Consider the following 14,374-nt stretch of genomic DNA (forward strand, 5'->3'; position numbering starts at 1 on the left):
AATGATCGCTTTTTCTTTTGTAACCATAAACTTTACTCTTCTTCTTCTTTTAATTCAAGCAAATTAAAGACTTATATAAATTAAAATATATATATATACCGAAATAAATATTCTCAATATATGCTCTGCAATTTCGTTTTTATGAACATTTAGATATTTTCACCGATAATCTACAAAAAAATGATACTGTTGCTTTTTTTTAAGAATATAAACTTAACATTTTGTACATTTTAAAACAATTTGCTAGTGGTAAAAAAAATGAGAAGTGTGATGTCACTGAAGTTTTTAATCACTTTAACTAGAGGACGTCTTCCTCTCTGTGTGTGCCAGGTGCTGGGGTGCCCCAGTTTCAACCCATCGCTCTAAACTCGGGCTTCAGGGTCCAGCTGCTCGGGAACGGCTCACTGCTGATCAAGCACGTTCTTGAGGAGGACGCAGGTTATTACCTGTGCAAGGTCAGCAATGACGTGGGAGCCGATGTCAGCAAGTCCATGTACCTCAACGTGAAAAGTAAGAAACAATACTATACGGATATACACGATGATCGTTTTGACGGTTCACTTTCCAGTTCCTAACCCCCTCAACCATACATGAGTGTTTAGGTGTTTGTGAAGAGGTATAATTAGAGGTCCATTGCGTCTGACGTAAGCTTGGGTTACTTAAATGATCATTATGGGTCGAGAACCAACAACCTTCTGGTTACTGCCACTCTTAATCCACTGGGTCACTTGAAAAACCAATCGAATGTGTGTTTAGCTGACAGCTTTTTGTTTTGTACGAGCTTGGATTTATTTTTTACAACATTATTGTCAGTACTCAGAGTAAACGAGAGTGGATTGTGTCAGGTGCGAGGGTTTCTGCAGTGGAGTCTCTGTCTTTGTCTTCCTCAGACACATGTGGGTGTTTATCCACGAGTAGCCAAAAACCTTTTTCCCCCTCATTACACTGTGAACTCCAGTAGGAGCTGACATGTGGAAAAGCGTGTGCTTTCAGTGATCTTAATGTGTGCGTGTGCATGTCTCACTTTTTCTGTTTCCACCCACTCTCTGTTACACTCTGTTACCACACACATACTGTATAAACGCATAGGGAGACAGAGAGAGAGAGCGATAGAGATTACCTCAGACTATAATTTCATCAAATTCTTCTTTATGATGCTTGTGTAAGAGGTATTCAATTACAAATGATTCAAAGTAGATGATAGGAACAGAAATAGGAACAGTGGAGTTTATTTTCAAGTCAACGTGAAACTTGATAACAACCCATTTTACATCCATAATGTGAAGCATTCAGAGAAAAACAGAATATATTGAGGGGAAAAGATTTAGTTGTTAATCATTTTTAATTATTAGTACTTTAATTAATAATTTTAATATTTATATTTAGGCTACTGTTCAAAAGTTTGGGGTCTGAAAGAATTTTTTTGTTTGTTTTTGAAAAGGCTCCTTTCAATACTGCATTTTAAAATGGTAGAATTTTTAAATATTTGGATTATTTTATTTGCTAATTCATGAAAACCAAAATTATTCTAAAATAGTACAATTTAAAAATATTAATTTTTATTTTCTAATTTGTGAAAGCAAAAAATATAAAATAGTATAATTTAATTTTTTTATTTGATAATTTATGAAAACAATGTTATAAAATAGTACAATTAATTTTTTTATTTGCTAATTTGTGAAAGCAAGAATTATATAAAACAGCACAATTTAAAAATATTTAATATTTTTTATTTGCTCATTTTTGAAACAAAAATAGTACAAATTAATAAAAATAGTACAAAAATAGTACAATTTAAAAATATATTTTTTTATTTGCTATTTTATGAAAACACAATATTGTAATAAAATAATACAATTTAAAAATATTTAGAAATTTTTTATTTGCTAATTTGTGAAAGCAAAAAAATAATAAAATAGTACAATTTATTTATTTATTTTTTTTATTTGCTAATTTATGAAAACAAACAATATTATAAAATAATAAAATGTATTTTTTATTTGCTAATTTATAAACTATTATAAAATAGTAAAATTTTAAATTAGTTTTTATTTTTTATTTGCTACTTTATGAAAACAAAAATATAAAATAGTACAATTTAAAAATATTTTATATTTTTTATTTGCTATTTTTTGAACACAAACAGTATTATGAAATAGTAACATTTAAAATTATTTTTATTTTTTATTTGCTAGTTTGTGAAAGCAAAAATATTATAAAACAGCACAATTTAAAAAATATTTTTTTATTTTTTTGCTAATTAATGAAAACCAACATTATTATAAAATAGTACAACTGAAAATTATTTTTTATTTGCTAATTTGTTAAATCAAAAAAATATTATAAAACAGCACAATTTAAAATGTGCTGTTTATGTGCACAATTTAAATTTTTTTATTTTCTCATTTATGAAAATAAATGGTATAAAATACTACTCTTTAAAAAAATTAATTTGCAAATTTTTTTTATTTTAATTTATTTTAAAATGTAATTTATTTCTGTGATGCAGAGCTGAGTTTTTAGCATCATTACTCCAGTCTTCAGTGTCACATGATTCACATGATGTTATATTATGTTATATTATATTTTTAAAAAATGTATTGACCCCAAACTGACCCCAAAAATATAAATATTTAAAAACATTTACTAATAAGATTTATTTTATATTTAGTAAGACTTATGCTAATAAAACCTGGTAATAAAACATGCTTTCCAGGTAAACTGGGTCAACTTTGATTTCATGTTGACTTTTTGGAGGATGTTTATTTAAAAGGTAGTAAAATCTTTGCACCTTATTGTGTGACTCAAATAAATGCTGAAGTCCATTTGATTTAGCAGCGTTTTCTCCAGCGTGTGACACAGCAGCTAAATGAACTGTTTTAATGTGGGGTTATCCGACTATTCCCTGTCTGCTTGTGCACGCGGCGGCGGCTGCGTTCTCATTTGATCAGAGTGTGATGTTAGAGAGGCTTATTTTCACACCCTGCTCTTATCAGCACGCAGCAGGAGCTTCCCTGCAGAGCCGCTCTCTCTGCCCAATACAACCTCTTCTTCATCCTCTCTCTCTCCCTCCCTCCCTCTGTCTCTATTCTCTCTAGCGCTCTCCTTCTCATGTCGTGTAACAACACACACACAAAACTCTGTTCTCCGAGAGATCGATCAGGCTGACAGGTGAAATACTGTGTGGTGTTTGTGCGGAGAGCTCTGCTCCCGGAGGCACGGCTCTGTTGTTGTGGCTCGCTGTTGTAACTCGAGTCTCCCTGAGAGGTTTGTTTCAGAGTCCACTGTGATCTCTCCAGTTTACCGCAAACGAGCTCCTCATTAAGATCAACCGTGATCAGCGCTGAGAGTTCAGGTCGTGTCCCCGTGGCCACAAAACAGAAGGAGAGGATTCTACCCATCTGGAACAAAACAGGAAAAAATACTCAAATTCATTACTCAATACTTAAATCAAATTACTAGGAAAAAAAATCTTTTTTTTTTTTTTTTTTTTTTTTTTTTTTTTAAAGAGATTACCTGTTTCAAGGGAAGTTTATAATTAAGTGATGATTTGGAAAGATTTGCATGCAAATGTACCTTACCTTACTGTGTTATGACATTGGGTGGTTTTAGAATGAATGAAATACTACTTAATATATATATATATATATATATATGTATATATTTTGTCAGGAACAAATAGTTGTGAAAAAATAAATTGTTGTTACTGTACACATATTTTTGCATATTTAAATTTTCTCAAAAAGAATATTTTACACATTACATTGATAAAAATTACAAAAATTTAAAGTAAATTAAAAAATGAAATAAAAAAAAACATTCCAGTGTAACGGTTTATTCTTCGTGCTAGAATTGTAAAAGGTGTAGAACTCCATTTCCACCTGTGCGTAAAAAAAAAAAAAAAAAAAAAAATAAATATATATATATATATATATATATAATAATAATAAAATATTATTTAATTTAATTTATTTTAATTTAATTTAATTTTAATTTATTTTATTTTACTGGTTTACGTCTGGTTTGTTCATCTTGTTAGAATTGTGAAAGGTGTAGAACTCCATTTCCACCTCTGAGTAAAAAAAAGATACAATATAAAATATTGTAAATATATATTATATATATATATAATATCTTATATTAAAATGTTATAAAAAATACGCACACACACACACATATATATATATGTATATGTATATGTATATATATATATATATATATATATACGTGTGTGTGCGTATTTTTTATAACATTTTAATATAAGATATTATATATATATATATATATATAATATAATTTTATTGTATTGTATTTATTATTTTATTTTTATTATTTTACTGGTTTATTCATCATGCTAGAATTGTGAAAAGTTTGGAATTCAATTTCCACCTCTGAGCAAAAAGAAATAATAAAAAATAATTTAATTTAATTTAATTTTATTTTATATGTTATGTTATTTTACTTTACTTTACTTTACTTTACTTTGTTTTGTTTTTTGTTTTATTGTATTTTATTTTGTTTTGTTTTGTTTTATTTGTATTATTTTACTGGTTTACGTCATCATGCTAGAACTGTGAAAGAACTCCATTTCCACCTCTGAAAAAAAGCAAAAAGAAAACAAAAAGAATTGTGTGATTAAATTTAGCATATAAAATGAGGTAAGATAAGAAGTCACAATTACTATAAATAAAAATGCAATAATGATATTCACAGTTACAAGAAACAAATTGCTTTTTATTACCTTTTCATTTTTTATCAGCAGAAAATGGGTGGGAAAAGGCTTCCATACAAAAGTCAAGCTGAATGCACTGCATTATGTGATTGAATATTCACTTTCTATTAAATACACATTATGTGTATTATTAACAGTATACATACTATATACTGTAGAAATAAAAGTAATATGATACAGAAGTATGTAGCTTAAAATGTACGTACAAAAACTGTACAAAGAAACTCTCTGTATAACGAGACATAATGTAGCGTCACATCAGTGGCCGTTTTACCATAATCCCTCCCCTCTTTTGCTCTGATTGGCCGGGCGCTTTTCCATTTTCAGCATCATGATGCGGCTCATTCTTCACGCAAAGCCCAATGGTGCAGTAAAGGAGGATATCAGGCTGCGGTGAACACGGCCACTTAACCAGTCAGCTCACTGTTTACCCCGGTGCATCGTGGGGCAGGAGCTGCTGTACACATGCGTGTAATCTGCCCGCCGGCCCAGCGAGGCGGAGGGTCTTGGCCTACATCCCCCACTCACGGCCCTGAGCGCTGATGCGATAGGGGATGATGGGTGCCCTCAGAAAGCCTGCAGGGAGCCAGGAGCCGCTATGAGACTCAGACAGGAGAGACATTACACTGCAGGAACACTCAGTCTCCAGATTAGCATTATGTGGCCGAGAAATTAAGCAAATGTTAAACATAATATTTTTAGTGAGCTTGAGCTTGCTGTCACAATTTACAAGATTATAGATATATTGTAGATACAAGATGGTCTAATAGTTAATTCATTCATTAAAAGAGAAGTGGACTTCCCATTTAAGGTAAACTAAGATTAACATGAACATAACATTAGCATACAATGAGATACATAAATAGTAAAATTATATCAGGGGTGTTTCCTCTGAGGAGGCAAAAAAAATGTGTAATGCAAAAACAAATCAATCCCAATATTACAAAATCTCATTTTATGCTAATGTTATGTTCATGTTAATCTCAGTATTATTATTATGTTGAAAACAGCTGATTAAAATTTTTTCAGGTTTCTTTGATGAATATAATGTTCAGAAGAACAGCATTTATCTGAAATAGAAATCATTTGTAACATTATAAATGTCTTTATCATCACCTTTGATCAATTTAAAGCATCCTTGCTAAATAAAAGTGTTAATTTCTATAATTTCTTTCCCAAAAAGAAAAAATATATATATATTGACTCCAAGCTTTTGAGTGGTATATTGTATATTATTACAAAAGCTTTTTATTTCAGATAAATGCTGATCTTTGGATCTTTCTATTCATAAAAGAATCCTGAAAAATATACCTAGCTGTTTTAAATATTGACAATACTATTAATAAAAATGTTACTTGAACAGCAAATTAGCATTATGATTTCTGAAGGATCATGTGACACTGAAGACTGGAGTAATGATGCTGAAAATTTAGCTTTGATCACAGGAATAAATACATTCAAATAAAAAGCAGTTATTTTAAATAGTAAAAAAAAATCATAATATTACTGCTTTTACTGTATTTTGGATCAAATAAATGCGGACTTGGTGAGCGGAAGAGACTTAAAAAAAAAAACATTAAAAATCTGTTCAAAAACTTTTGACTGGTAAATTTGATATTTGCATGCTGCGTTTTACATTTTTGCTGTTTCATGAGTTGTTTCTTAATTTCTTTACTGTTTAAGTTTTGCTGAAAATCCAAATTACACTTTGCCAAATATGTTAATTACAAATTGCAGGCCATTTTTCTTATAAGCATAAATTGAATAAAAACACATTTTTAAAAAATCCATTTTGTAAAATTTAAAGGGGTCATCGGATGCTAAGTTCACTTTTTCATGTTGTTTGAACATTAATGTGTGTTGGCAGTGTATGTACAAATCTACCCTATAATGATAAAAATCCATGCAGTGGTTTTTAATTAATCTGTAAAAGTAATATCCCCTTTTTCAAATCGAGCCGTTCTCAGATGTCTTTTGATTTGTTGTCACAATGACAGAGGCCGCTCCCACGATAGTTGATTGACATGAGCTCTTACCTCAGATCAGTTGTAACAGTCCGACCTCCTTTGTTTCGATGCCGGAGCAGGGATGTAAGTTAGACAAGAATATCTCAAATTGAGCGATTGAGGTGTTGTGTTGCTGGATGTAAAAAATGAACATAGTGGTCATCATTTACACCCAACATCTGAGCTGCTGAAGATGCAGTGGATTACGTTTGTTTATGAAGGTAATGCGGCTTCCGATCTAACGTTCCATATATCCGTCTATGTTTGGGCAAATAATTTGTGATCCAGCTTCACTTACAGCAGAAGTGAGTATAAGGGTTTTTTAAATAAATCTTTGCGATCGCCTTTCCTAGTAACGTGCTAGTTAGCAAGGTTAACAGCTAAATGTGGCTAAAGTAAACAGGCTCATCACTCCACAGAGAATAGAGAGGGGCGGGGCGGGGTGAGCAGAGCTCATTTGCATTTAAAGGAACAACCCCTCAGAATGAGATGATTTTTGCAGAGCTCATTTTGACAAGGTAAAAAGGGTGTTGTTTTACAAAACCATTGAGAAGTTTTAACCAAAGTATATTATAGACTTTTCATTAAGACCCTAAAGAATTATATTAACTTGTGGAAAATGGGCATCCGATGACCCCTTTAAGGTACAACTTCATATATTCATTTGTAAAAAAGTGAGACAGCTCCGGTCTGCCCTATTTTTTCTTTATGCTTTAGAGACTTTTTTCTCTCTGTATAGGGGAAACTGGATCATATCCCTGTATCTGCACCGAACATGCGGCAAACGTGTCTCCGATTCACAGATTTATGTGCGGACTGATAGTTTGGGGTCAAATGTCAGCGAGCTGTGCAAAGCAAACTGTCAATTCTGACCCCTCGTGACCTAATTAGACTGATTAGTTTGACAACCCCTTCCAGCCTCATACACATCAACACGTTAAACAAACACAATCCTTCTTTTCCCTTTGCGCTATTTTTTCTTATCCTGAAAAAAAAAGCACGAGATTACCAGCGTCATCATCCTCCCAGAGAAAGATATTCAGCTCGGATCCATGATACAAACATGCAGGCTCGTAACTGCTCTTCTCTGAAAATCAATTCTGGATGTTTGTTCTATTCTCGTCCTCCATTGACAGCACCCTCTTACAGCTGGGGGAGAGCAGGCAGGCCGGAGCTGGTTGGCATGGTAACGTGTCCAGGTGAAAGGGAGATGCAGGCATGGGCTCTCATGGGAGGGGAGGAGGAGGAGGGTGGGGGGGGGGTTGAGGAAAGCAGCCAGGATTCCCTGCGGGCTGGATATAAACCAGAGACCACAGACTCCCACTGCATCTCAGTCAGCTAGACCTGTCAAGGACACACATCTGAAAAATCACCTCTGCTTTCACACACATAGATAGCATTTGTGTGTATTCAATATTAGTATAATGTATTTGTCAATAAATTATAAATATACACACACACACACAAACTATATTTAAGGCAAATATATATTTAAATATATTCCTTACATATACATACATACACACATGTATATACATTATGTATACGTATACTAATTATATTTGAATAGTATTTTAAGTAGTTATGATTTTCTAAAATTTCCTTTTAAAATGTTGTGCAATCAGTTTCAATGCATTTAGTTTCTCTTAACAAAAAAAGCTAAATTTGTAGATTGTGTAAATAATATTTATATATTCTAATTCATTTGTCAGTCACCTAAAATAATCCATTGTAATAATTCAACATTTTTATTAATATATTCTGTAACATTATTTATTAAAATTAATTTTTGCCAGTGACTCTAAAAATTATAATAGTGTTTTTTTGTGATTAATTAAAAAACTGAAACATAATTATCAACATTTAAAACATGCTTATAATTTCATTTCCGTGTTATGAGTCTTATTATTTTAATATTTGATATATATTGAATTTCCCTTCCTGAAATAAGTGATGAAAAATATTGAACTTGAATATTGAGATATTGCCCCCAATATTTTAATTATTTGAGATGCAATTTTATATGACTTGCATGTATAGTTGTGTGTGTAATACAATTTTAATACGTTTTTATTGTTATTAAACAATTTTGTGCTGTCAGTTCTAATACATTCAGTTTCTCCTAACAAATTTGTCATAAAGATTGTGTAAATTGTAATAATTCAACATATTTTATATGTCTTAATATTTTAATATTTAAAATCTATAAAAGTTTACTTCCTGAAATATCTGATGAAAAATATTGAACTTGTCCCCAATATTTTAAATATTTGAGATGCTAATTAATTTGTCATAAAGATTGTGTTGAATTGTAATAATTCAGCTATTTTTTTCAATTAAAATAATATTACTTACATATTAAAATGAAATTACTATATAACTATATATACATATACAGGTGCATCTAAAAAATTTAATTAAAAAACTGACACTTCCAAGCCTTTTTTTTTTGTTTAAATTTTGAATTTTATAACTATTCTATCTTCATTTATGTGTTATGAGTCTTAAATATATATGAATTCTGAATTTCATTTTTATTTGAATTTCATAATTATACATACAAAAATGCTTCAGATTTTTAGTTTACTGTATGTGTTGTGAGTCTTAAAAATATATAAAATTTTTACTTTCTAGTTGCACAGTTGCGATACGAGTGTCCCATGGTCGTGTCCCGCCTCGTGGACCTTTCCCAATATATATGAATAATGTATAAATGTGAATAAATATATATGAATAGTGAATTTTTTTCAAATATATGAATTACCTTTTAAAATTCTGTGCAGTCGATTCTAATGTATTCAGTTTCTCTTAACTATAGAAAACTAATTAGTCGCAAAGATTGTGTAAATTGTATTTCTTTATTATAAAATATATAGAATAGCGTGGATTTTTTCATTTAATTCACAAAACTGAAACTTTTAAGCCTTTTTTGTTTTATTTTCCTATTAAATTCATTTTAATTTTAATTTCATAATTATCAGCATAAAAAATACTAAAATACTTTTAGTAAATAAATACATGTTTAGTTTGTGTTCTTAAATATATATAAAAAATGTAGATGTTGTGCAAGACATTCTAATGCATTTAGTTTCCCTTAACAAAAGAAAACTAATTTGTCTCAAAAACTGTACAAATGATATTTCTATATTATAATTCATTTGTCAGTCACCTAAAATAATTAATTGTAATAATTCAACATTTTTTGTTAAAATTTCCACATTAAATTAAATTTGCCTTATTATACATAGTATACATATGCCTTACATATACAGGTGCATCTCAAAAAATTAGAATAGCGTGGAAAAAAAAAAGTGATTTAATTCAAAACCTAAAACTTTCAAGCCTTTTTATTTTAAATTTAAATTTCATGATTATCGACATTAAGAATTGCTTCAAAATATTTTCGTTTGTTTTATAAGTCTTAAAAATATATAACATTTTCACTTGTTAACATTTTCACATTTTCACATGTATGGTTGTGTGTGTAATACAATTTTAATATTTTTTTAACTATTTCCTTTCAAAATATTTTGCAACCAGTTCTGCATTCAGTTTCTCTCAACAAAAGAAATCTGAAACTTTTAGACCTTTCTTGTTTTAATTTCAAATTTCATAATTATCGACATTGAAAATATTGTAGCTTACGTGTTGTGAGTGTGACATATATATAATGTTCACTTTCTGAAATTAAAAAATTAAATAAAATTTTCATGTTCTGAAATACAAATGTTGAACTTGTCACTAATATTCCAATTATTTTAGAAACACTTTTTATAGTTTCCAAAAATGTTGTGCAATCAGTTCTCATGCATTCAATTTCTCTCAACAAAAGAAAAGTAATTTTTCATAAAGATTGTGTAAATTATACTTCTGTATTATAATTTATTTGACAATCACCTAAAATAGTTAATTGTAATAATTCAACATTTTTATTCAAACATTATTTCTATATTAAAACGAAAGTTTCCTTATACATATGCATACATTTGTTGTAATTCAATACAAAAATGGAACTTTTGAAACCTTTTTTAATTTCAAATGTCATAATTATCTACATGAAAAATGCTTCAAAATATTATAGTTTACATGTTATGAGTCTTGAATACAGTATATATCAAATTTTCACATTCTGAAATAAAATATTTAATTTTCACTTATATTCCAGTTATTTTATTAATTTATATTACCTTTGTAAATGCCTTACATGTACAGATACATATTGTTTACTTTTTTTTTTTTTTTTACAATTTCCTTTCAAAATGTTGTGCAGTCAGTTGTAATGCATTCAGTTCCTCTTAACGAAGGAAAACAAACTAATTTGTCACAAAGACTGATGGCGCAGATGTCATGCGATGTTGTTCTCATTAACGTTAGTACCATCAATAGTGTGTTTCACAAGTACAACTGTTGAGCTTCCATAATTAAATTTAGTCAAACATAGACTGTAAATGATTTCACTCTTGCTAAAAGTCCCCCAATAAATCCTTTTTTGTAATGCAGTTTGCCTTGACTGATGTGAACAGTAGTGTTAAGTTAAGGAATCAATTTTTCCTCAGGTAAATAATGCTGAATCTAGCAGTTTATCATCTCCGTTTGTCTCTCCGGATGGGTGAATCTCACTTCTTCTGCCCCTGATAGAGCAGGGAATAAAACGGGCTTCCCTGAGAGACGGCGTGTAAACGTGTGTACTCGTGACACATGCAAAAACAAAACAACGCTCACGCTCAAGCGCACAAAGCAGCCTAACGCGGCTCGTTTTTGTCCATTTACGACCCCTAAATGAAGGAGTAAAATGAGCCTGAATCAATCAGAGAGGATTCAGAAGAGACGTAAATCACTCCTACAGCCGGAGCGCAACTTCCTGCCCAGCAACACACTGTTCTTCTGTCTGGATCTCAGGAGAGGAATTAGCACCTTCCCTTTCAGTCCAACTGCTGCTTATAATTCAGCTGGATATTAAAGAAATACATCAACACAGCAATTATGCAGTCATGATGAAGACAGCTCGCAGCCTGAGGGAAGATACAGCTGCCCCTCCAACACAGAGACTACTTCCCTCTTTAGTGTTTTATTCTGGATAATCACATAAAGAGCGAGCGCTCGGCCCGGATAAGAAATAGGATGCCGGTTTAGACTGCCTGCGTCTTTTAGCGGGGGCCTGTACAGATTCATTTTTACCCTCTGATCAACTGTAGTCGTTTTAAGAGACTTCGCACGTGTCCTCTCGGTGTTTACAAATAAAAAAAAAGCTAGGATTGCTAACAGGGTGGACATATAGGGCTAGCGTTAGCCAGTGCTCAGTGACAGCTTACTGTACATGATGTCATTTTGAAGTGAATCTTTTGAAATAATCTTTATATCATACTCATTTATGATATAACTTTTTTACTCAAGTCATGCTAAAAAAAAAAAAAAAAAGGATATTTTACAGGCTGGTCCAGATAATGAACAGCAACAATCTAATAAACAAAGAGATGTTGCTTCTATCAAGGTAGAAATCGTATAAAGAACGTATAAAATTTTGTATATGTTTTTTTTAAAATCACAAAATCACAATTAAGTGAATATATACATATATATATATATATATGTGTGTGTGTGTGTGTGTGTGTGTGTGTGTGTGTAATTCAGTATATGTATAACATTTTATTTTATTTTTATTTTTAGTAAGTTTTAATACTGTTATATTTTTATTATTTTTCTATAGATTTTAAATTATTATTTTTTGTTTGTTTTTACATTGTTTTTTTATTTAGTTTAATATTTTAGTGCTTAAGCTTAGTTAGTTGCCAAGACAACATTTCTAATTTTATATGTATATATATAAAATTAGATTTTAATTTAGATTTTCAGTTTTAAAATTTACTTTAAGTTTTAATTTTAGTACGTTTTATTAATGGTAATAGTTGTTATATTTTAATATTACTATGTAAAAATGTAAATGATTTTACATCTTTTTTTGTTTGTTTGTTTGTTTGTATTAAAAAAAAAGTTGTAATAATTTTTGTGCTGAAACTTAGTTAATTGCCAAGACAACATTTCTCTTTTTTTCTATTTGTTTTTAAGTTAGTTGCCAAGAAAACAATTTAATTTAATTTAATTGTTGATTTTATTTTTAGATTTTCAGTTTAGGTACATTTTCATAAAGTTTTAATAATGTTATATTTTAATATTTCTCTATAGATTAATTTTTTAATCTATAGATTAATATATATATAATTTGATTTTATTTTTGGATTTTCAGTTTTCAATTTAGTTGAAGTTTTAGTAAATTTTAATATTAATAAGTTTAACATTTTACATTTATTTATTTATTTATCTATTTTTACTAATTTTTATTTAGGTTTTATAATTTTATTGCTTACATTTTGCTAGTTGCCAAGACAACATTTCTGTTTTTTTTATTTCTAGTTTTTAATTTAGTTGCCAGGATAACATTTCCAAGTGTAATATATTTTTATAATATTTTATTTTTTGTCATTTTTATGTATTTTTATATTTTTATTTATGTATTTTTACAAATTAATTACAATTTAAAAAAAAAAATAATTTTAGTGCTTAAACTTAGTTGCCAAGTCAACATTTCTGATTATGTCAGCGCAATAGCCTTGTAACCCAATATGATTTTTTTAACTGGTGTTGCATTGTTTTGCCTTGTATTAGCTATTGATATTTGTCCTGTTGTTTTTTTCCTTTAATAATGATGCCACTTCCTGGAGGATGATGTCATTAAGGAACCAAACTTCTAAAAAAGAAACATTGGGAATATTTATTGTAAATGACTTGTTTTTCCCTGCAAATGTGGGTTTTAATATTTAAAAAATATATATTTATATTAAAAATGACTTTAGTACATATAAAAATAAAAAAATAAAAAAATATATTTTTTTTTTATTCAGGCATTGAAAAAAAAAAAAAATTGTCATGCAAGTCTTTTTTTTTTTTTTTTTTTGCTGCTGAGCTGAGAATTGCTGGAGTGAATAAGAGATGACATGTAAACGGTCGGGACTTTCAACCTGACACACTCAATCACATCACACGCTGTACCGGCGCTCCCACGTACCCGCCTGGTGCTCGGCTCCCCCAATGAATGCCTGTGAGGAACCGGGACATGAGTGTGTGTGTGTGTTTCTGCGTGAGAGAGAAAGAGGAATAATAACTGTACCTCTGCATAAAGCATCACATTCAATCTTGTTATTGCCATAGAGCTGTAAAACATTCACCATGTCTGGGGTAGTACAGCGTTCTGATCCTGGCTGCTGCAAAGCGTTACATGGCATTTGCACGAACGCAAGTTAAAAGGCATAGATGTCATGCGAAAAACGTGTTCGGTTTGATCTGCAGTGATGGCATTTGTCTTCACGACGCTTTTTCGTTTCTCTCTTCCAGTTCCAGCCATGATAACATCGTATCCCAACAACTCACTGGCGACAAAAGGAGAGAAGATAGAGATGAGCTGCAAGGCTCATGGTGAGAAGCCCATCATGGTGAGATGGGAGAAGGAGGTGGAAAAGGAGAAGCAGTCACACATGATCAATCCAGACATGTGGCGGCACACGGTAACGGTCAAGAACGTCGGCGACGAGGTCGTCTCCACCCTACAGGTCAGATTCCTCATTGATTATATTGAATTTAT

The 14,374-nt window shown here is 30.4% G+C and overlaps 1 protein-coding gene across 2 annotated transcripts in view; it reads left to right on the top strand.

Moving 5' to 3' along the window:
• dscama (Down syndrome cell adhesion molecule a) overlaps nt 1-14,374 on the top strand; it is a 101,831-nt gene that overhangs the window by 64,689 nt on the left and 22,768 nt on the right. For both annotated transcript variants that reach the window (XM_051121013.1, XM_051121014.1), the window contains exons 11-12: nt 331-510; nt 14,128-14,342. In XM_051121013.1, coding sequence (XP_050976970.1) covers nt 331-510; nt 14,128-14,342 — 395 coding nt within the window. The remainder of the gene's footprint in view (nt 1-330; nt 511-14,127; nt 14,343-14,374) is intronic.

This window comes from Labeo rohita, chromosome 10 (assembly GCF_022985175.1).
Source record: "Labeo rohita strain BAU-BD-2019 chromosome 10, IGBB_LRoh.1.0, whole genome shotgun sequence".
In the NCBI taxonomy this organism is placed as follows: domain Eukaryota; kingdom Metazoa; phylum Chordata; class Actinopteri; order Cypriniformes; family Cyprinidae; genus Labeo; species Labeo rohita.